At 39.0% G+C, this 23,371-nt stretch overlaps 3 protein-coding genes across 3 annotated transcripts; all 3 read right to left on the bottom strand.

Moving 5' to 3' along the window:
* Positions 1-901: 901 nt before the first annotated feature.
* On the bottom strand, positions 902-4,646 carry poglut3 (protein O-glucosyltransferase 3). The gene is given in 15 exon segments (XM_033968569.2): positions 902-1,181; positions 1,183-1,251; positions 1,253-1,321; positions 1,323-1,373; positions 1,375-1,443; positions 1,445-1,484; positions 1,486-1,550; positions 1,795-1,992; positions 2,099-2,314; positions 2,836-2,886; positions 2,888-2,911; positions 2,913-3,121; positions 3,834-3,890; positions 3,893-4,030; positions 4,307-4,646. Coding segments are annotated over 15 exon segments (1,575 nt in total). The 5' UTR covers positions 4,551-4,646; the 3' UTR covers positions 902-1,106.
* A 332-nt stretch (positions 4,647-4,978) lies between these two features.
* Positions 4,979-11,417, bottom strand: LOC117372133 (NADH-cytochrome b5 reductase 2). The gene is made up of 9 exons (XM_033967884.2): positions 11,274-11,417; positions 11,061-11,201; positions 10,598-10,670; positions 10,382-10,488; positions 10,153-10,282; positions 9,875-9,958; positions 9,564-9,649; positions 9,386-9,485; positions 4,979-5,224 (listed from the first exon to the last, which is right to left on the bottom strand). Exons 1-9 carry the CDS (start codon positions 11,400-11,402, stop codon positions 5,052-5,054), a joined length of 1,023 nt encoding a protein of 340 aa, XP_033823775.2. The 5' UTR covers positions 11,403-11,417; the 3' UTR covers positions 4,979-5,051.
* Positions 11,418-12,106: 689 nt separating this feature from the next.
* Positions 12,107-21,984, bottom strand: LOC129456288 (ovochymase-2). Its single transcript, XM_055222219.1, has 17 exons — positions 21,971-21,984; positions 21,041-21,130; positions 20,342-20,471; positions 18,493-18,590; positions 18,233-18,405; positions 18,070-18,165; positions 17,537-17,718; positions 17,255-17,456; positions 16,594-16,626; positions 16,418-16,508; positions 16,107-16,240; positions 15,804-15,947; positions 14,725-14,849; positions 14,563-14,656; positions 14,362-14,493; positions 13,970-14,032; positions 12,107-12,341 (listed from the first exon to the last, which is right to left on the bottom strand). Exons 1-17 carry the CDS (start codon positions 21,982-21,984, stop codon positions 12,211-12,213), a joined length of 1,932 nt encoding a protein of 643 aa, XP_055078194.1. The 3' UTR covers positions 12,107-12,210.
* Positions 21,985-23,371: the final 1,387 nt, after the last annotated feature.

Raw genomic sequence — 23,371 nt, 5'->3', positions numbered from 1 at the left:
GAGGGGACCCACTTTCACAGTAAAGCAGAGAAGACATCTGATGAATCCATGGAGGTGGCACAGATGGCAGCTAGCGACAAGAACATGTGTGAGAAAATGGTGGACTTCTGCGCCTCTATTGGAAAAGACTGCTACGCCCTGTTCCTCTTCATGGGCCAGAAGGAGGATAAAGATAATATCTACGGTGTCCTCAGTAATAATTTTCAAGCAGCAATAGGAAAGTGTGTCAAGATAGATAGGAGTCTCATTGAAAATTTCTTTAAAGGGTCCAGGTACCTCCATACGCCAACAGGGATGATGCAGGCTATTGTCACAAAGAGAAATAATGATCCACTTACACTCATGATTAAAATTTATACTAACCAACAAGACATAATACATGATTTAGATTAGCTCTGTCCACTAGCCAGGTTTCAAACTGCTGTTGGGTCTGACAATATAGCAACAAGTACAGCTTTTTTGTATTGCATCTTATTGCTTAAATTGTCAGAACACTAAAAAGACAGTCATTTCTTATTGTGGCTTAAGCAACTCCTTTACTCTATCTTGATGTAGCACTGCACTGATTCTGCTCATACTAAACACTAATGACATAAGATAAACGTCACTAATAGGCTAGAACATGGTTTTGAAGTATTTTGCCTAGGATTAGGTATAGATTAGTTAGTCTATTATGCCATGATGTACATTTTAAGGCATCTTATCCTGCACTAATGTTTTACTAATGCTTTTGTCTGTTCTTAGCTACATACAATTTTAAAATGGTAAAATAAAATTTCAATAAAAATATACAATTTACATTATTACAATTTAATATTTTTGTAAACAATGTATTCATTTTTTTGTATTTATTTATTTATATTAAAAAAAAAAAAAAAGATAATTCATAAATGGTATTAAAATATTTCTATAACAGTTACATCACACATAATTTGTTAGCCAATCTTTGAAAAGAACCCAGGCACAGTATTAGCCAAACATAATATGTAAAACGTACATATACATGATTGTTACAGTAGAAACCCTGTGATATCCTGTTAAACAACTGACAATTCAATGTCAGGAATGTAAACTCTAGCAGAAAATGCAGGTGATGTTTTTGTAGTTCACAGTTCATCATTCAGTTTGTGTTTTTCCTCGTGCATTGGTCTATTGCATTTACAAATGGCAGTGTGGTCATCGAAGCTGAGGCACATGCTCCATATCTTTGTGGCGTTGTGGTTGACCAGTCTGCCTTTGTGAGTACAATAAGCAGTGCGTTATAGTAGTAACAGTAGAGTCGGCTAGGTTTAAGAAGTTCTCTGGCCGCTTCCTGTCCCCGTCCTGGCCACCTTCTGTGCCTCTGCATCATTCTCCTTGGCCCACTGGATTTTGTTCCAGAAGGTCAGACAGGTCCCTCTTCACCGGGATGTAGTGAGTCCCAGGTTTAAGGTGGATGTAGAAAGTGCTCGTAGTAATGTGAATCCTGCTTCAGAACAGACTGTTCCCAGCATCAGGTATGGAAAACGATATGCTGCCACTGTTCCATCTATGTTTACTTGGTACTTGTACTGAAAAAAAGGAATCATGAATAAATATGTACTCTGTATGGACTTGGCATGCAGTATGCATTGCAGTTCTGCAGTTTCGAAGTCAATTAACCTTTTTCTATTACTAAGCCATTTATATCAATATCACAATTTACAATAACAAAATGTCAAATAATTATCTATGTAGGCAAGTACCAGCATAATGTCTACTTTAATTTGGTGTGAATGTTTAGGCTTATTCCAGATGCCCATATTCCAGATTTACCTTGAAAAAGTCAAAGAATCCCACTAGTGGAGCTTTGCCCACTTTTTTCTCTCGGTCTCTAAAGAAGAACCATCCGGTGATGCCACCGTCCAGCAGCTCAGGGTGTTTCTTAGACAAAGTGACCAACTGCAGGCGCTCCTCTCGACTGTCCCGGCCACGGAAAAATGCTCTAGACGTTTTGTTGGGTCCAGGGAGGCCCTGAGAACAGAATGCATTTTTATTTTTTGGAACATAGAATCTTGTACACAGGATAATTTTGAACGTGCATTCTGCTTTATATGTAACAGTGGGTGTGCAACGGTACAGTATGTCCCTGGACAGACAGCAGGTCATTGGTGACTCCTCTCATGGTCTCCAGAGTGGAGTGTGTGACCTCATAGGTGGGCAGGACGATATCTCTGGTGTCAGTAGATCCACACCAGGAGAAGATGGGGAGAGGGCCAGGGCTCGCATCTGCACTCTTTGTCTCTAAAGGCCAGTCCCCAACATTTATGTAAAATTCCACATCAGGTACTTTGACCTGGAAAAATGAAATCAACTTTAAACCACAGAGTGTGGACAGAATGAATAATGCAACCTAGAGCGCGTTGGATGTCTTGAAAGGTGCTACATAAATCCAAAGCATTATTATAATTTTCTTCCTGTATACCTAAAGGTGCACTACGTAAGTTTTCTGCCACCTGTTTTTCTCCATGGAATTTCTTTGCCTAGAATGTTCCTTCCACAGTATGAAATTCAACTTATCTACATCCGTGGGGGCAAGTACAGGACAGATCAGAGGCAACACACTCACAGTAAGACTAGAACTGTAATTAATTATAATTCAGTATAGATAAGTTTAATGCAGTACTGTGGAACATTCCAGGCAAATAAATATAATCTCCATAGAAACAAGGGGGTGTCAGAACCCCCTCCACGAAAGTTACATAGTGTACCTTTAAATGATCCTTTTCAATAAATGCTAAACAGCACTGAAGCTAAGGCAGAACATTTAAGATCCATTTAGTTTATACACTTCACAGAGATTGTCATAAAACCTACCTTCCTAGTTAAAGACAAGAGTATTTCATCTGAAAACATCTTGAAGTCGGTAGTATTTTCCTTGGGTGCGTCGGTAAAATCTGGTTGTTAATAATGGCGTAATGAATGAGACCACCTCTGTTAGAAAATCTTTTGGGCACTTCCTGTCTGAGACGCTGGAGGTCTACGGTGGGGAATGATTTGAAGTCTGCCAGAATCTGAGACTCCTTTTCAGGACATTGCAGCTCCTTCAGCCAGGCTGAACCATTAGGCTCTGGGCAGTCACAGTACTCATGGTAAACTGGACCTGGAAGCAGAAGTATCTGTTGTAATAATGAGCTCTATCTTAAGCTCAGTCTAGCTCTCGAGTTTAGTCAGCTCTCCAATGCAAAACTAGTCTCCATAGATCTATACTGATTTTATATTTCAAGATCCATGTTCTGTGTTATTATAGTGTCAATATGGATATCCTTTATGTTTTTTGGAGGTTGTCCAGGGTCATGCTGGAGTAGGATTTTTTATTTTTTATTTTTTTTACAGTTTTTAAGTTACTTAAAAAGAAGACATATGCTATTAAACTATGATTGTGATTTAAAATGGTTTAATATTATGACTTCCTGTGCCTCTTCATTGTGAAATGTCATCATAGTAAGCAACAAATTTTCACATGTGTGTTTTCATTGTTTAATTTTTATAGTTTTATTAGCTGTAATCCAATGACCTGAATGAGCGCCTTGGATGAGCAGCGAAACATAATCAATCCTACAGCAATTTGTCCAGTTGACAGATTTAAACTTCGTCTTTTGCTACGAATCAAACCTGGATGACTGAAGGATTACGCAGACCACCTGAATGATCTGAATTTTATGATTACTTGGAAGTAAGAACAGAGCGAGCAGAAATGAGGGGTTTGTGAAAACAGAAAGTATAAATTTGAGTAAGCCAGTGATGAGGAAGCACCATTACAACACAGTTAAAAGTCAAGTCAACATAATATGTCTCCTTTAGAAAAGACAAACCTTGCATAGTGTATGGAGACTTGGCAACAGAAGCATCTCTGTGAAAGATTTCCACCTCAGGCCCTTAGAAGCTGTCCCATACAGCCTGTATCTGACCAGGAACGATCCATCTCCTCTGTCCAGGGGTTGAGCAACATGGATCCGAATGTACTCCTTTTGATCAAGGGAACTTATTTTCACCTTGAAAGCATCTTTACCTGAAAGAATAAGAAAATATGGCCTATACCTTTAGATTACAATTCATTAAAAAGTAATTCCCCTTGTTTAAGTAGCCTTTTTTGTCTTTTGGATTGGTAAACTTTGTCTAGACTTTTAAAAACACCCAAAACAAACATACATCTGATTGTCAGCTGTAAGTGAACAATAAAAGATTTTGCTATGATTATTTTGTCATGATTGTCTAGCAAGCATCACAGAAATGATACAGATTAAAAAAAGAGAAATATCTTTTTAGTTATTACTGTTTACATTACCAGGAGATGCAGTGAGGTTGTGTCCATCTGAATCTACTGCCTGGATATAGAAGTAGCGGACTGGTAAAACGGCGTCTACTTGCAGCCCTGAGCCCCAAATAAGACATTTCTCTGGGCTGATTGCTGCTGAAGTCCCATACACCGGTAAGACTGCAGCGAAAACCCACGCAAATAAAACTACAGACCAACGATATACGTCTTTAGGAAAAGTGCTGGATAGGTCTAGTGTGTACTCGCAGAACATATTCCTTACAAACTAGGTAAAACCGTGAAACTGTTAATAATTTAGCATAAAGTTTCACCACCAAGCCGACATGTTGGAGTGAAGACGGACACGCCCATTTCCCGAGGATGCGTTCAAGTGCGTAGGATATGTAAACACTAACTTTATATGCACCGAAAAAGTCACAAAAACAGTAAATTGAAATAATATTTGTTCTTTAAAAATACAGCAAGTATAAATCGTTCTATAATCTTATGGTCGACATGGATATCAAGAAAAAAAAGAAAAGAAAAAAAAAGAAAGACATTCAAAGTAGGCTGCTTTTTTGTTAGCCAAATGAGAAGGTGTGCGTTACATGATCAACTTTGTGGCACACCTTTAAATGCATCACCAAAAACTTCATAATAAAAATATATTGTTCATTCCACATAAATGATAAGTCAGTGTGGTAAATTATGCTTTATTTCACATAGTTATAAATGTCAAGTATAAAATAATAAACAGACATTCAAATTAGCCAAATCAGTATGTAAATATATTATCAGCTTTGTGGCCCAGCTTGTCCAAGTTTGGCAAACACGCATACTGTATCATAGGTGGGGGACCACACAAGACAACCAGGACATCACTGGAGGGAGCAGGCAGGTGGTCCCGGATCATGTCTGCTGTCACAAACCCTGAACTGTAGCTCCAGTCTGAGGGGAACATGCAAGGAAATAATAGTCAACAGTAGTATGCAAAATAAAGCAAATGTCATCTATATAGAGCCTCTGTCAGATTTTTCTAACAAACAGGAACTGGAATAGTGTTTTGTCTTTTGATTCAGCTCTGAGTTATTAAAAATAGGTTTAACATTACAGCTAAAATTCTATAGCATGCCAAAATAATCCTTGTGGTGCTGCTTGCTTATAAACCCGCCTAAGCAATGGACATTTTCTGCACAATAGCTATTACTTACACCAATTACTTTAAAACAGGCTGGCGTGGTTTTGTCTATTGCTCTTCGGCAGATCGGAAGGAGATTAGTGTGGAAGTTTGAGTAAAACCAAGAGGAGATAACAGAAGTGACATTCAAAGACAGATTCACACCACCAAAAATGGAACTCAATTTTGAGTCTTAGGGGAAATATTAAGAGTTGAGCTGGTGGTCTATGAGAAGCCGCAAACTGACAATGATATCATCTGTCCCTGCAAGCCAACTAATTAATACACAACACAAGAGCAAAAACTGAGAAAGGATCAAGGGCATTTTCTGGGTGGTATTACTGGATGCCAATGTCACAGCTTATGTAACTCAGTCACACTTGATTAGTACGAGTTTTTGAAGGATTATGTGAACTAAGACATGGGTGCAGGGCTAAGCTTCAGTAACACCTTGTGGGAAGATGCAAGTATCATGACAGCCTTGTGGATTTTCCTAGAGTGCTTGCAAAGTCAAACAAACATCAATACCTTCTACCGTACTCTTTCTCCATTCCTAAGGTATTAATACATTAATAAAGGCTCCATTTCGAAGTCTTATCAATCTGGTTTCAGAAAAGGTCATAGTGCTATCACTGAAACCACAAACGTTTTAAATGACTTTTTCACAACCCTTCACAGCCAGACAAGATTGTGTAGCACTGTTTATTGATTTAACTTAAGCGTTTGATTCAGTAGATCACAAAAATCCCCTTGAAGCACCTGAAGCATATTGAATTTGACAATGCAACATGTAATTGGGTCCAAAATTATCTTCAAACTGAACCCAGGCAGTAGTAGCAGAAGAGTTTTATAAATCTAACGGAGGCGGACTCGTCCATCACCCTGGCTGAAGTCACTGAGGTGGTTGGCAAGCTCCTCGGTGGCAAGGCTCCGGGGGTGGATGAGATCCGTCCTGAGTACCTCAGGTCTCTGGATGTTGTGGGACTGTCTTGGCTGACACGTCTCTGCAACATCGCGTGGCGGTCGGGGACAGTACCTGTGGAATGGCAGACCGGGGTGGTGGTCCCTCTGTATAAAAAGGGGGACCGGAGGGTGTGTTCCAATTACAGGGGAATCACACTCCTCAGCCTTCCCGGTAAGGTCTATTCCAGGGTGCTGGAGAGGAGAATCCGACCGATAGTCGAACCTCGGATTCAGGAAGAGCAGTGTGGTTTTCGTCCTGGTCGTGGAACACTGGACCAGCTCTATACTCTCCATCGGGTCCTCGAGGGCTCATGGGAGTATGCCCAACCAGTCCACATGTGTTTTGTGGATCTGGAGAAGGCATTCGACCGTGTCCCTCGTGGTGTCCTTTGGGGGGTGATCTGGGAGTATGGGGTCCGGGGCTCTTTGCTAAGGGCTGTCCGGTCCCTGTATGACCGGAGCAGGAGCTGTGTTCGCATTGCCGGCAGTAAGTCAGACCTGTTCCCAGTGCATGTTGGACTCCGCCAGGGCTGCCCTTTGTCACCGGTTCTGTTCATTATATTTATGGACAGAATTTCTAGGCGCAGTCAGGGGCCGGAGGGGGCCTGGTTTGGGAACCACAGGATTTCATCTCTGCTGTTTGCGGATGATGTTGTCCTGATGGCTTCTTCGAGCCAGGACCTGCAGCAGGCACTGGGGCGGTTTGCAGCCGAGTGTGAAGCAGCTGGGATGAGAATCAGCTCCTCCAAATCCGAGGCCATGGTTCTCGACCGGAAAAAGGTGGTTTGCTCTCTCCGGGTGGGTGGTGAGTCTCTGCCCCAAGTGGAGGAGTTCAAGTATCTCGGGGTCTTGTTCACGAGTGAGGGAAGGATGGAGCGTGAGATTGACAGGCGGATCGGTGCAGCGTCTGCAGTGATGCGGTCGCTGTATCGGTCCGTTGTGGTAAAGAAGGAGCTGAGCCGGAAGGCGACGCTCTCGATTTACCGGTCAATCTACGTTCCTACCCTCACCTATGGTCATGAGCTTTGGGTAATGACCGAAAGGACAAGATCGCGGATACAAGCGGCTGAAATGGGCTTCCTCCGCAGAGTGGCCGGGCGCACCCTTAGGGATAGGGTGAGGAGCTCGGTCACACGGGAGGAGCTCGGAGTAGAGCCGCTGCTCCTACACGTTGAGAGGAACCAGCTGAGGTGGCTCGGGCATCTGCTCAGGATGCCTCCTGGACGCCTCCCTAGGGAGGTGTTCTGGGCATGTCCCACCGGGAGGAGGCCCCGGGGAAGACCCAGGACACGCTGGAGGGACTATGTCTCTCGGCTGGCCTGGGAACGCCTTGGGGTCCCACCGGAGGAGCTGGAGGACGTGTCCGGGGTGAGGGAAGTCTGGGAGTCCCTGCTTAGACTGCTGCCCCCGCGACCCAGCCCCGGATAAGCGGAAGAAAATGGATGGATGGATGGATGGATGTTTTAACTTTAAGCAGATAAATGCCCCAAGGCTCAATTTTGGCTACTTTTTACTATATTTATTAATTAAATTGTTTGTAATTTAAGAGAAAGCCTCATACATTTATATACAGATGATGCTGTGTTGTATGCAAGTGCTCCCCCTGCTGATCAGATTATTTTAAAACTGCAGCAAGACTTTAATTAAATCTAAAATTCCCTCAAAAATCTTAAATTATTATCGAATGCAAATAAAACAAAGTATATCACATTAAAATCATGTGCAAACTACAAATCTTTACACACTAAATGGTGCATTGATTGAAAGAGTCAATCAGTGCATGGGTTTTGGGTTTTGGCTTAACGAATGGAATTTATCATTATGTTATATTATCATTTTATTATAGAAACATATCTTGTATCCCATTACAGGAAAAAAAAACAAAAAACTGTTCAAGCAACCTTTCTTTCTGTATTACTTATGGAGATAGCCTCTATTTTGAAATCTTTAAAACACTTTGTCACTCAGCCCTTTCTTTCATAACAGGTGATGAATTTAAAGCCTACTGTACACTTTTATAGACTGCCTAAATATCTCACTTGCTTGTTGAACTTTGATCTGAAAACTTTTATCACATGATTGTCTTTGTCTAAAAACTGGCTGCACTAGAACTGGAATGAAAAAAAAAAAAAGCCTTTGGTTATTTTGCTTCCTGATAATGGAATACATTTCAAGATATGCAAAACTGGATACTGTAGTGCCACAAATGCACTTTAATAATCTGGTGATACAAATTTATAATCATAGCTGCTCCTGTGTTAAATGTTTTATTTTGTTTATTTTTTGTGTTGTGTTTTAACAGGGCGCTCATGGAAAAGAGTTTGAGTATTCTAGTTGTGCTCTCCCTGTATCAATAAAGAGAAATAAACAATTCAAACAGGAAACTCTAATTGTTCACTCTGTTTGCATTTTTATCCATAAGCTACATGTTAAATAGGCATGTGTCAGTAGAAATATAATTTTAGTCTTGATATACAACATATGTATTTGCCAAACGGAAGCATAACTTTACCAAGACGTACATAAAGTTACTTGCGGAAGTTACAGTTTTAAATGACTGGATTCTAATTGGTCTGCCTATAGTTACAACTAACCAATAAAGAGGACCGAGATATGAGTCCAAGTTTGAGTTAGTTAGTTAGTTAGTTAGTTATAGAGAGGATTTTGAATTGTTTAAATACTCATATAAACATTATATAAAACTAAATTATTCTGAAATATTGTGTGTTTCTAAGCACACATGTTTCACACTAGATATTTGAATGCTATTTGGGGATGTTTTGGCTTTTACAGTGGCTCTACAGACCAAACTGCACTGTAAAGTTCACAAAGTCCTTAGACAGTCTGGGAATGCGCTATTAAAGTACAATTACCAGTTGTGTGACAATGGCATGCACAAAGTGAAGAATTATAACATACTTTTTCTAGATAAAGGTGGTATTAAGTGCATAGGATATGGAGCAGTTTACCCTGTGGAGGTTTGTCCAGTGTGTACCACAGGCTGAACTGGTCAGGGTGGTTTTTCTTTACCTCTTCCAGCTCTTCTCTCAGTAAAATATCCTTCTCTGTCTGAAAAGAACCACAATGGTCAGCTCTCTTTTTTGTATTCTTGTGTGAATACATTTTAAGTCTTGAAAAATGACTGACCTGGTTGGCAAATACAAGTGAGCATTTGGTATTGTCAGAGAGGTCTGCTGTGATCCTGCGAACCAACTGCAGCATTGGAGTGATCCCTGACATGATTCAAGAGATTTGTGTTACTATAGAAACCATGTTTTTAAAGCCATTTATACACCACTCAGCTAGGCCTATATAAAAGGTTTAGATGAAGTATGTATCCAATTATGGCACAGAATCAAAAAGAGATCAAAAATGTTAAGCCTCCTATTATATTTGCACACATAGCCTTAAGTAATAAATCATTTTCATTCAGTGACAGAAAAGAAAACATTGTGTACCGGTTCCTCCAGCGATCATAGCCACATGCTTGAACTTCTTTATTTTTGGCTCTGCCTTCTTGTCTGGTCTGATGGAAAACTTTCCTAAGACATTACAACAAGTATTAGAGAAGTTTGGGCTGCATTATAGTGCCATCTTCTGGAGAAAGTACTTCAGTTCAGTTGTTAACCAGCCTTGCACAATAACACAAAATTATTTGCACATTGGCTGTAGAAATGTCATTAGATGTATTCAGATTAAGAACCAGATTAAGTTGACCATGTACAACAAAGCTTACCATTGCCTTTGTAGATCAAAAGTCCACTGGGACCTCTGAAATCAATGCTGTCTCCAATGGCCATGCTGTCCAAATACTGAGACATCTTTCCTCCTTCTGGATATGATGGGTGCACATTCTTGTAATACACCTGCAAGATGAAAAGTCTAAATGTTATAACCACCGTAGTTTATAGATTTTACAGTAAATAAAACTAGTTGAAAATACTTTTTTGCTTTGTGGTCAATACCTTCACAACCAGGTCCACATATCCCTGGTCTTCATCACAGGACACTGGGGTGTAAGCTCGAACCACAAGAGCGCCATTGACTTTTGCTGACAGATACACATGCTGACCTGGAAGATAAATCAACATCGCGTCAATACATTTGCCAAGAAACAATCTTATAGCATGTTCATTAGAATTACACAGATATTTGTATGTTGGAGAGATTTGATACAGAACCAACTGGCAGCCCAAGGATGTGGGACTCAGAGGGAAGGCCAAAGCGAAACTTCTTTGTGTCGTGGCTGATTTCCTGTTCAAGGACCAAATAGGAAGAAAATTAAAATCAGGAGTGCTAAAACATTCTTTAAAAAACAAGCTGCCAAGTAAATATATGGATCTGTGGACTACAATTTGCACTAATTTTATTTTGGTACATTTTCTAAGTAAAATTGCAGGCAATATTAATACAAAAACATAAATGAATAATATTACTAAATCAAAATAGGCCTACTAAATGATTGCTTGAATAACACTGATTATGCATGTTTGACATTTTGGAAACTGATTGGCTTGAAGTAGAGTATAGAGTGTATAGAGTATATAGTGGAGTTAGCCCATTCATTCCTACTGTTGTATAAGCATGCATGTTCTTTGACTGTGGGTGGAAATAATGCAAAGAACATAAATAGTATTACTGCACCTGTTTGTCAATGAGGCGGAGTGGATATTTCACTGCAGGATCCTGGAGAGTGACTGGCAGCTTTTTCTTCTGTTCACCACCAGAAGCTTGGAGAATGAAAAACAGCACTGTGGCTACAAGAACACACACTGCCACCACAACCTGCCAGAGGAAATGGAAAATTGCTTAATAAAAATATGCATATCAAAAGAATAAGTATAAAGTTGCTCTTACCAATGTTGGGTCCATAATTTTGGCTGGGTTAGCTTTGGCAGTGTTTCCTGAAACCACTACACTCTCAAAGTCCACATTTGGGTAGAGTTCATAGTGACAGAAAAGTAAAAGGGGGTGTGGCCTCCCCATGAGTGAAAGGTGACACACTTGGCTTTAAACCAATAGGAGGCTAGAGTCCCACCCACTCTGCACAGGCCAGAAGTGGTGCACTGTCAGAGAGCTGCAGATCCTGATGTCACCCCATTTGAGGGAGGGGAGAGGGCAGGGGGCTCTACAGGGCTGCAGACCAACACAGTTCATTTCTGTATGTCAAAACTGTGCAGAGCTTTTGGGGATTTTCAGTGAAACTTAGATTACTTTAGCCAGAATTCAATAGTACATTTTCAAGTTGTATTCTTTATTTGCTTGTGTAATATTTAAGTAATCAAATGCTTCAGTACATAACACCCACCTAAATGTGGGCCTTGTAACAAGGTAAACAAGATTACTGTCATCTGAGGACAATGTTGTCATTAAGTGTAGATAGCCTGTAAGTAGTGAACAATAAAAGAGTTCAGTTAGATGAACAATAATGACTCAACCAGCACTCAGAGGGCACTTGCCTTTATCTAGTAACTGTTCTACCCAGAACAACACACTATTTCAGGACAGAAACTCTGAACATTTCAAATAAGCCAAAAACACATTTTTACCTTACATCCTCAAATTATTGAGCCAGCAAACTTCATTCTGTTATGGATGCTCATAATTTAATTACTTATTTATGAGAAATATTTGAAATGCATGTATTCACTCAGTCAATCAGTCAACAACTTTTTTCCCAAACCCAAAGAGCAGTTCAGTTTGCAGATGTCATACAACACACACCATAAATTCAAACCTCAGTGCATCAGGGGACACATTAGCACATTTACTTTCCATTTAAAAGTATTGTCTGCTACTCAGTCTCAGAGGATTCATATGTAAAGTCCAGATTGTCTGATCCCAGCCTCATTTGCACAGAGGGCTCTGTGCTCTGTGTTAGATCCTCTGATTCATGGTCCACTTTTCTCTGACCAGTCGGAGACTCTGTGAATACACAGAGAGAAACACAGTACACAATACAGTACTTTTCCCATCTAATCTTTAATAATTATCTTTCAAGAAGTAATTTTCAACTTTCATTTTCAAATACACGTTCTAACCACAGGATGGAGCCAAAGTGCTATTTGTGTGATTACTATCGCCTGGATACCAGCAGGATAAATAACACTAAATATCCTGAACTGTAAAGGTAGTTAACTGTGACATCATTACATAACTATTTTTGATCGTGTTATTTAGACTAACATGGAGTCAAGTTAAAGATAGGCCTTTATAAACAGCAGAATATAGCACTAAACTGTATTAATATGGTAGCCTATTGATAATATCTTGACAAAAGTTCACATTTAAGCTTTGTATAAACAGTTGATAGAAATGCGTGGGCAGAGTCACTGTTTATTGTAAAGAGCCTGGAAATATGTGGAAGCTTAGTGCTGTCCCAGAGGAGCTGTGGGGTGTGGTGAGAGGAACAGGTATCAGCAGCAACACCAGGGAAGAACAAACATCAAATAACAGCGACTACACTTGTACAACTTTTAAAATATTAGCACTTTTGCACATTTTGCACATAGCACACTTGTAGACCATATTAGGGTACTGCATAGGCCCTAATACCTTTTCCTATTTTTGTTTTAGAGCAGAGAGGGGTTGTGCTAAGTTGTTTCTACTGCCATTGTCTAATAAAGCACATGATCATTTGTAGGACTACTCTTCCACTCTTTTTAACCATTAGGCCTATGTAATGTAGTAGTAGTCCTTCAAAATAGCTGCGCAACTATTAAACCTACTAAACCAAGTACCATGTGTGAACAGCTTGCAGTGTATATTTGGGTAGTGGGAGGTGTTTTCTAAAAAAACAAAGATGTGATAACAAAAAGGAAAGAAAAAAAAAAAGAAAAAATCCTAGAACTTAGAAACCATGCACCATCCAACATAACAGTACACATTTAATTTACTGGAATATGTGCATAAATCAAATGTTATGATTACAGTTAAATAGATTGAATAATTTCACCTTTAAAAACCCAAACTTTGAGTCTAACACGTCCCATTTGAACTTTTTAGCTTGTTAACCAGAGTAACTGGTTGGGTGCAACCTGTGTGAAATGCCCCAGTGCCTCACTAAATGTCACTGACACTAACGCATTGTTTAGGTCACAACATTACACAGAGACTAACTGCACAGCCCTGTGTACTGACAAACAATGATGAAAGAATTCTGATAAGTCTGACAGTAGTTTCAGATCAGCACACTGCAACTACTAAGTGTAATGTTTCATTACTTACTTGTGAGATTACATACATACTACATTAAAGCTGTATGTTTACTTGAGGTTTTTACCAGTTTTTTTTTTTTTTTTTTTTAACCAGTAAATGACAGGTGTGAAACCTGTTCCTCCCTCACCTGACCTTTGTTCAGACCTGTCCTCTCTGTTCTTCTTTTGTCACACTGCCAGACACCAGTAATGTACAGATCTAGTGGTCTAGATCTACAACAGGGCCAGATCAGCCAACTAACTACAAATGGTAGCTTTAAGAGTTATTTATGGGACGAAATGTGCATTAATTAAATTGTATATTGAAGTAGTAAATAGGCTTAGTACAATACTAACCATGAGATGTGATCTGATCCTTGCTGTACCTTTTCCCACATGGCTCACTCTCCTGATTCAAATCTGCAAAACAAATGATGAATGAAAAATCATGATATTTGTTGACCTTTTTATCATTACAGTGCAATACTGTACTTGTACACACAATTAGCCTTTACAAAACAATGTCAAGCAACTGTGTTATAAGTATTAATTGATTATTCTCTATGTATTATTGTCAGGGCTATTCAGTGAGTAGGAGTAGGAGTCTCAGAGTTTCTTTGCTGAGACACTGATACACAGATATAGTCATTCTCATATTAACTCATTAAGTCGAATTTGGATGAATAATTTTGGTAATACGTGCCTGTATGTGTACTATGAGACAAACACAAATCTAATTATAAACAAACCTGATTGGTGGATGAACTCAATATTGGCACTGAAGCCTCTGTGAGTCACACTGCTGTCCGACATGAACTGAAGGACCATAACACTGTGGTAGGAGATGACAGGAGGAGGAAGACCGCTGCCACAAAGCACCGCTGTAAACACCAGCAAAATGCATTGTAATAGTCACTTTGTTTCATGTTTTAGCATTTTGTTGTATGTACCTATCTCATCTGCTCCCATCACGTCGCCATTGACCACCAGGGAATCATAAAGGCATCTGCTGGACTCCTCCAACTCAAAATCTGTTAATCTGAGCTGTGGGCAGAAACAATTGTTATTGCCATTAGTTTAGGAATTCATTACATGTCTGTACTCTGTTTTACCTTGATGATGTGTCCCTGGGATGCATAGATCACCCATCTGAACATACAGTTGTTAATGTAGTGTTGTGGGTAGCCAGGGCTGTGGATGCTGGTCTCATTCTGCACCAGAACAACTGTGCCACACCCTAAACAAAAGCCAATGGATATAGCCCACTGAAATATTTTAGCTTTATGATTATGATTAGATTATGTATTGGCAACTACTACAAATGTTGTAAAAGGTTTGTAAAGGTTTGTCATGCTGTTTTATGATCTCTGTTCTAATGTTGTTTCCTCATCAAAAACATTGAGCTGTGTTTTGTTTCATTCACACTTGAGTTCTTCTCTCAAACTGAAAACACTCTATTCCACCTTGTGATGTCATGTGGTACAGGAAGTGCTCCACTATGTTTTAAACTCAATACACCTTCACGAGAACCATTTGGATGCTTTTAACCCTGGAATTGCCAATGTCTTCTGAACTAAAGGTAAAAGGTAGCAGCTAACTTGAAAACTGTAACTTCATGACATCACAAGGTAGAACAGAGTTACTAAAAACATGTGTGAATGAAACAAAACACAACTCCAGGTATGTTTTTGAAGAGGTCACAACATTTTAACATGATTAAAAGCACACAAGAAACCATCCTTTAAGTGCCGTTGTGTAAAGTATCTAAAAACCTGGTAAACCTCAGGTAGTAAAGTAGTTAAGTGGTATTGTACATGATCTCACTGCATGTACAATCTATCCGACTCAAAGCCCTTTATCTGTAATTCCCTATTCTTCATACCCACAAGCACTATGGCAACAGAGGCCTGCTGTGTATCTTGCGCAGCTCATTATGTCCGTCATGGGACAACCACCTGCCCCCATCCCAAGAGTCAGTCAGACTGGCAATGTCTTTCTGTTTGCACAAATTATATGGATACGATAGCACGTGCAGTTTTCTTCAAGCTAATTTAAAGCAACTGTTTGAATGTATTTTGTTAACTCTCAAAGAAAAAATACACGAGTACAAAGTGAAATTAAATGAAAACACTACAAAAGAATGTGGCACTTGAAGAAAAGTGTGTTTACAGTTGAGTATGCTTTTTCCTACCAGGATCTGTGAGTCTCTGAACGGTATGGTACTTCATGACAAATCCACTCCCCACTATGCTAACATCAGAGGAGAAGAGCACAGTTGCATGATGGGAATTAATGAGGTACAATTGTCTAGGATGAACACTTCCACAAAATACACCTGTAAAAGAAAAAAATTGTGACTAATACACCTAGTTATTACAGACCAATTCCCCTTGATAGAGAACTACATTTTCAAAACGGTTATTAATGTCCACCTGTACTTTAATATAATGAATAATATACATTTACTTCATATCTGAAAAAGTATAGAACTCACCAACAGGTTTTTGAGGTCCTATAGACAGAGTAAGTCGATCATAGAGACAGTACGGATCATTCTCCAAATCCAAATGTTCAATCTGTAGTAAAATGCTAGACCCACGAGGGGCACTGATGCTCCATACACACAGTCTATAAAACACACAAATGTATTAGCTGATTAAAAGTGTACATTTTACTTCTTGCTCCTCGCCGACCACTACTAGAATTACTGTGTGTATCTAATATTTCTTTCCTCAAAAATAGGTACTTAAGACACAGTCACTTTTCACCTCAAAGTCCATAATGAATCAATTCTCTGTCACTCACTCATTGTTGTTATAGTAACGGTGTTGGGAGGCAGGGTTTCTGATGACCCCCTCAGTGTCAATCACAGAGCCATCCTGCACAGTGCACAGTCCTGGCACACACAGAAGACTGCTCACATCAAACAGGCATGCATGAAATATAGATGAAAAACTGTAATGAGAAGAAAAACACCTCACTGGATAAAGGTCTCTCCAACTGCTTTGACTCAGCTGTGGGGAAAAGACACACAATATAATTTATTATTGAACAAAATGATGAAACTACATCACCAAATACACTATTTTGTCCCAGGTTTAAAAGCAACAAGTTTTTTGTTTTTTAAGTTGATTTGCTAAGATGCTAAGGCACTAAAACAAGTTAGTGCTATTCATTCAGCTTGCTGTTATACGTGGCATTTATTTAATTTAATTACATTTAATTTAATTTCATTATTTTTTTTATTTTTTATTTTATTTTTGTATTTGTTTGATTGAGGCAGTGCATTTTAATGAACAGACATGATTCAACATTAATGTAAACACACCAGATTACAGGCAATGGTTAATTTCCATTTTGAAAATTTCCATCACAAAAACTTTCACCATTCAAAAGATATAATATTTTGTTTAAATTATGAACTGCTATGGCAACAGTTCTATCTTCCATTACTCTTAAACCCATGGATACACAGCAAATTGTAGCCTTAACCATAGCGGAAGTAGTTACAAGAACTTGCATTCAAAAAGACAGATAGGCTTATTTAAGGACTTCAGAGTGAAATGGTGCTTGAAAACCCTCGCTACTGTTGCTGTTGTAGTAGAACAATAGATTTGAACTGATTATGATTATACGCTTTACCCTGTCTTAGTGTTAGCTTTATCCAGGGCAGCATCAGTTTAACATCAGTGAAAACCCCAGGAGAACCTCTTTGCGACGGGGGGCGACTAGAGTTCATTTCCCAGCTCCGCCCACACCCTTTGCCCCAGGAAGTTACACCCAGAGCCACCCAGTGACCGCCGGCTGAGCCCACCGGACATACCAGAGGTCCACCAGAGTCCCCCTGAGGAGAGGGATACTATTTACAGAAACATGTCCATGGGGTTATGAGAATGGATTCAGTCTAATGTAATAGTGTTTTACCTGACAGGCGTCTCTACCCCCTGTCTCTGGACCAGCACATAACACAGTCAGAGCTGGTGGAAGTCTGTTTAACCTTTGTGGGGACAATATGGCATTTTTCACAGTCTGGAGAACATATTTACACTTAGCCGGGTCCACTAAGTTTAACTGGACTTCACGAAGAGTACTGGAAAGATGTCCCCCTGAAAGAGATACACAATGCAATTCACTTTAAGTAGCCTCAATTTGACTGCTTGCACTTGTATAACTTGTACTTGTTCTTCTGTTTTGGTTTGCCCCAGCAGCCTCAAAGTGTGGAGTAAGTGACATGGGCTTAGTATGGGTTGTTTGATGCTCTCTCATAATACAACTCTTTCTGTTTATCCAGACCTTCATAAAATGCCAGAGATGATTACTTACACTGAAAAGAGGTGATTTACCTAAGATTTTAAATTATTACTTCATTAGATTTTGTGATATGTGGGATTTAGTACAAAGACTTGTGGTGGTTAGATTCTCTTCCTTATCTAAATATCATAACTCAGTCCACTTACTTTCTTTGGTCCTTCCCCATCCAGCCACAATGCAGTTAGTGTCAGGCTGCGTGTGAACATCAGGAAGAGGGAGGCATACTGGCTGAACCCGTTTACCTGTAAAACCATGAATCAGGATATAGTGTAACCAAAGCAGACGTAATGGCAGAGGACAAGACCATACCTAAATGAATGGGTTGATATAGTTCCAGCAGAGCAATGTCATAGTTCATAGGTAGAGTAGTATGGTACTTCTCATGAATTGAAATATTCTTGATGATAAAAATTTGCTCCTCTTCATCAGTTAGACGTTGGTCAAAATTCCCAATCACCACCCGCACACCTCTGAGGGACTCCCTAGAAAGACAAAAGAATGACAACATGCAGTAATATTAGATTTAAGTATTGAGTTGAGTTTAAGTTATTGCGTTGCTTGTATTTTACCTTGATGTTGATGAAAAGCAGTGTGCCGCAGTCATTATCCAGCGGGCGCTCAAGATGGCTCCACCACAGAAATGATAGCTTTTTTTCCTCAGAGACACCTAAATGTAAAACGCATATAGACCACATTACAGAGGAACTGAGTTTTAGTAAAGACAAAGAAATCTGTTTATAGTATGCTTTAAGGGTCATGAAAATGTCTGAGGCTTTGTGTCATGCTAAAAAAGGTGCATTTACCAGATTGGTGTAGTGTAAACTTTGTTAAAACATTATCATATATTCCTAGAAAATACAAATAATCTCATTGCAAAGATATGAGATTAGGCAAAATGTGACTAAATGCCAAACTAGACACTTAAAAAAGATCACTTTTGCAATGATACAGACAGTATATGTTTACAGCCGCAGTCTAACAGCTGTGGTTCTTCTAGTCTTTAATGTAGGTCGTCAGACAGCAAGACACAGCAAACCCTGTGATGATGCAAGTGTCAGTTTGTGTCACAGATGAGGACACAGAAGAGGAAGGAAGAAGTGCTTTAAACTTTGAACATATAATTTTTGCTATATATGATAAGAATTTGGACTCAAACAAAAAGGCAGTGAATTTAATTATTATATTATTATTAATTATTATTTCACTATTTTACTTATTTTAATTAGAGACACGGATGCAGATGTATTTGAAGGCACACATGAAACACACTGCTTCTTTGTCATCTGTTCAAACAATTATATGCAAGTATAAACATGATGCAAATGTCCAGTCATCATCCCGCTCAGTAGGGAGACCGGTTCTGTATCTGAGAAATTAACGTGCTTTGGTCCGAAATGTGCATATCAACCAAAGAACAAAAGCAAAAGACCATGTTAAGATGCTGCAGAAGCCAGTAAGAGTTTGTCATTATACACAGTGAAATGAGTACTTTATCAACATGGGCTGAAAGGCCACTCTGCCAGAAAGAAGCCATTACTTCAAAGGAAATGTAAAAAAGCCAGATTACAGTTTGCAAATTCACACAGGGCCAAAGACCTTAACATTTGGAGACATGTCCTGTGGTCTGACAAAACTAAAATGCAACTGTTTGGCCATAATGAGTATCATTATGTTTGGAGGAAAAAGACTGAAGATCGCAAGCCTGAGAACACCACCCCAACTGTGAAATATGGGGGTGGCAGCATCATGTTGTGGGGTTGTTTTGCTGCAGGAGGGACTGGTGCACTTCACAAAATAGATGACATCATGAAGAAAGAATATTATGTGGACTTACAGAAGCAGCATCTTAAGACATCAGCCAGGAAAATACAACTTGGGGGCAAATAGGTCTTCCAAATGTATAATGACCTAAAGTACTTTGCCAAACTGGTTACAAAGTGGCTTAAGGATAACAAAGTCAATGTTTTGCAGTGGCCATCACAAAGCCCTTTCCATCTCAATCCTATTGAAAATTTATAGCCAGACTTCAAAAAGCATGTGGGAGCAAGGTGGCCTACAAACTTGGCTCATTTACTCCAGTTCTGTCAAGAGGAATGGGTCAAAATTCTTGCCAATGATTGTGAGAAACTTGTGAAAGAATATTCAAAATGTTTGACCCAAATCACACAGTTTAAAGACAATGGTACCAAATACAAATGAAATGTATGTAAATGTCTGACTTTGAGAAAGAAATAAAAAATATTATTCTGGCATTTAGGAAATAGATGAAGTTTAGTCTGTTTTCATGTCAAACAGTGAGAAAAAAGTGTATGTGTCTTTTTATATAGTGTATGTAAACTTCTGGTTTCAACTGTATATATTAAAAAAGGAAGGAAGGAAGGAGGAAGTGTGAAGACATTGTCTGACAACATCACTGACCAGCCATGGGTGCGATCCTTGTGTGGCCTCAGCTCCTCCAACCACTCTCAGAGCATGCAACAGAGGACTCCACACCTCAGGAACACCACACTTTGAACCTACGGCTATATATGTTAGACCAACAATCATACTGTCACAGTCACATATTGAATAGTGCACTGAAAATCTGCAAGAAGTGTTGAAGGTATATATTATGTAACTTTTCTGGTGAAGGTTGTGACACTTGCTTGACTACATAGAGTTTGCTTTGTCTTTAATGCTCCACTTAGCATTAAATTGATACATCTCCATAGGGACAAGCAGCTGATGCCACCAGTTCAAATTACACACCAGATCTGTGGAGAGTAAGTACTTATGTTTTGCCAGAATATTTTGTAGCAATAAAAACATCTGTAATTGAATACACATAGAGTGAAATAATATAAGCATACCATTGAACATTCCAGACAAAACAAGAACATGTCAACAGAGAAACAAGTAGTGGACTCTACCAGAAAAAATTACATAGTGCACACTTAACTGCCAAAGATTTAGTAATCAAAGGGCCCATATTGCACTATTTGCTGATCTATTTATAGTTATAAGTATTACGTCTTTACATTACTACATTTGACATGAAATTACAACATATTGAGATTTGGAGATGTAGACAGAATAATAATGCAGGATTACTAAAATGTGTGCATGAAGCAACCTTACCTGGTGGAGCAGTGTAGGTGCCAGTATTTGTCCAAAGACACAGAAACATCAGAGTAGTAGCTGTCCTCTTCATGATGAAAACACACAGATCTAGAGAGGAGCAGCAGCAGTTATACAGGGAGGCTTTACAGAGGTCTAAGGGGGGTCTGAGCTTCAAAAGTTACAAGAACACAGTCAAAAGGTCTGTGCTGACAAGGTCAGCCGTTGCCTGGGAGAGTGGGCGGTGATAAGTGCAGTAAAATGCACACAAAACCTTAGAGTTGGAGACTATAGAATTTTTATTTTCCCTAGAGAGTTGATAATAATAGTAATATTCATATTGAGCTTCATCATAGTTTGTTATAGTTTTAAATTATTTTGTAATGGCAGCTCATTTCTTCTTCTGGTAATTAAAAAGATTTTTAACATGGCCATAAATAAAAGGTGATTTTGATGTCATGCTCCTTAATGGATTCAAACTTACTGATGAAATGCTGTATGTTGGTGTATGTATGTTCTATGTATTTTGTAGCCTGTAGAATATGCCTAACTTCATTATTATATAATTCAGATATAAATTACTATAATTACATCTCCTGCAATTACTATTCCGTATATATATCAAACTAAAACGCCACTAAGAAAAACTAAAGAAAGTTTTTTCTTAAATGTCTGAAAAGAGGTGATGTTTTTAGAGAAAGATGTGGAAAAGACACAAAAAGCGTGTTAATACCACATAGACAAGTCACAGAGTCGGACAATCACAGTCAGTGTTTGTTGTTGAGGATGACCTTTACCTCAGTCTTTACAGAGCTGGAAACCCAGTCTACTGCAGATACAATGATGTTAGCTTTGACACAAATGCATAAAGGTTAAAAGGCTTAAATTTGTCATTTTATTTCATACTGTTTTTCATATCAGCTAAATAAGTGAAAAGTTATAGGCACTCACCCGACAAACGGCATAGCTCGATGTGGTTAGGACAAGTCACAAAAGCAGCACATGAGCCCAGTAGTACTTTCTGTATCATCTTTATGTGGGACAGGAAGTCTGCTACTATGTGTCCGTTTCACTGTAGCAACACGATTGTGCTGGAAGTGGACAAGTATGTTACCAGTAAATGACTCTACAAGACATTACATTACTTGACATTTTAATTTAGATACATTACCGATAATTCTATCTTGCAGCCAGTGTATTTGAATTTGTCCTAGCCAGAAATCTAAACTCTGAAAAAGATTTTCACAATACAGTATAGGCTACAATTAAGGTTCTGTCCTTAAACTGATGCTGTGATCACTCACATCAGATCTTTATATGCCATTTTAAAAACTCTCATAACTCTAGAGGGTAATCAGGTGATTAGATTATTGGTGTACATGAAAACATGGCCACTGTAACACGTGGTATTGCAGAGTAATACATTTTTAATTATTTTTTTTAACCTGTTATATTGACTAAGATACATCAGCTGATTTAGCAGGTTGAGAAACACTATGTGGTTTGCTATATTTATCAGACAGACAGGTGTTATCTGGGATCTAACCGCTCCATGCTGAGTACTGGGTGCATGTTGGGTGTGTGTGTGTTTTGGGCCTCTAAGTTAATCCCTGAAAGCCACTGGTTTGTCTTGATTCAGAACAGTAACAGTCCCACAGGATCCATAAGACACTTGGGACCAAAGGCTGCTGGGTACCGGTAACCTGGAGGCTGTTACCATGTGTAGCATGATGGTCTGGGAATTATAGTACATTTGTAACAGCCTAAACCTATCATCGAGGCCAACTTTACTGTATCCATTTTGGCAGCATCTTGTTATTCCTCTACTTCATTTGCTGTTACTAATGTTTTTGTTCATTTATAATAAAAATAAATGTCTAAATGGAATTCATCCAAGAAAAATGTTGCCTTTTACATGCCAAGACACCAGAGCATTTATTAGCAGTGCATAAATGCTAATTGATTATGTACATATGGGCCAAAAAGATTCCACCAAAATCAGTAGCTCAAAGAATCAGAATAGGCATTTTGTTCTACGCCTATAGTACTACTGCTACTTCTACCTTTTCTACAACATCAGCTATGACCAAACTACCCCTTAAGCCATTATGTCATGCAAAAAATAGTACCAGGTTTGGTCCCTCTATTGACACCAAAGTGAGATTATTAAATACATTGCAGTTGTTCCCAGAGGCATATTGTTTCTAGGCCATTCCTGTAAAACCAGCCCACACTCCCATTCAAAGTGTTAATCCTGAATGGCACTATTAAATCTTAATGGACTCATTCAATATCCATGCAGTGTGTGAGGTGATCTGTTCTGCATCAGGAAGCAGGTCACATGGGCACAAT

The sequence above is a fragment of the Periophthalmus magnuspinnatus genome, chromosome 6, assembly GCF_009829125.3.
Source record: "Periophthalmus magnuspinnatus isolate fPerMag1 chromosome 6, fPerMag1.2.pri, whole genome shotgun sequence".
NCBI lineage: Eukaryota > Metazoa > Chordata > Actinopteri > Gobiiformes > Gobiidae > Periophthalmus > Periophthalmus magnuspinnatus.
Note: the sequence above shows the minus strand (reverse complement) of the source record. Positions and strands in the feature narration are given on the sequence as shown.

Bases quoted from the DNA above. Each gene is read 5' to 3' on its own strand.
- LOC117372133 (XM_033967884.2), bottom strand. From the start codon at position 11,402: ATGGGGAGGCCACACCCCCTTTTACTTTTCTGTCACTATGAACTCTAC. The intron at 10,489-10,597 runs GTTCTGTATCAA...TTTATCTTCCAG, and splicing joins CATCCTTGGGCTGCCAGTTG to GTCAGCATGTGTATCTGTCA. The intron at 5,225-9,385 runs GTAAACTGCTCC...TGTTCCCCTCAG, and splicing joins ACTGGACAAACCTCCACAGG to ACTGGAGCTACAGTTCAGGG.
- LOC129456288 (XM_055222219.1), bottom strand. The intron at 18,591-20,341 runs GTCAGTGATGTT...TTTTACATTTAG, and splicing joins AAGGATCGCACCCATGGCTG to GTGTCTCTGAGGAAAAAAAG. The intron at 14,033-14,361 runs GTTTGTTTATAA...TTTGTTTTGCAG, and splicing joins TGAGTTCATCCACCAATCAG to ATTTGAATCAGGAGAGTGAG.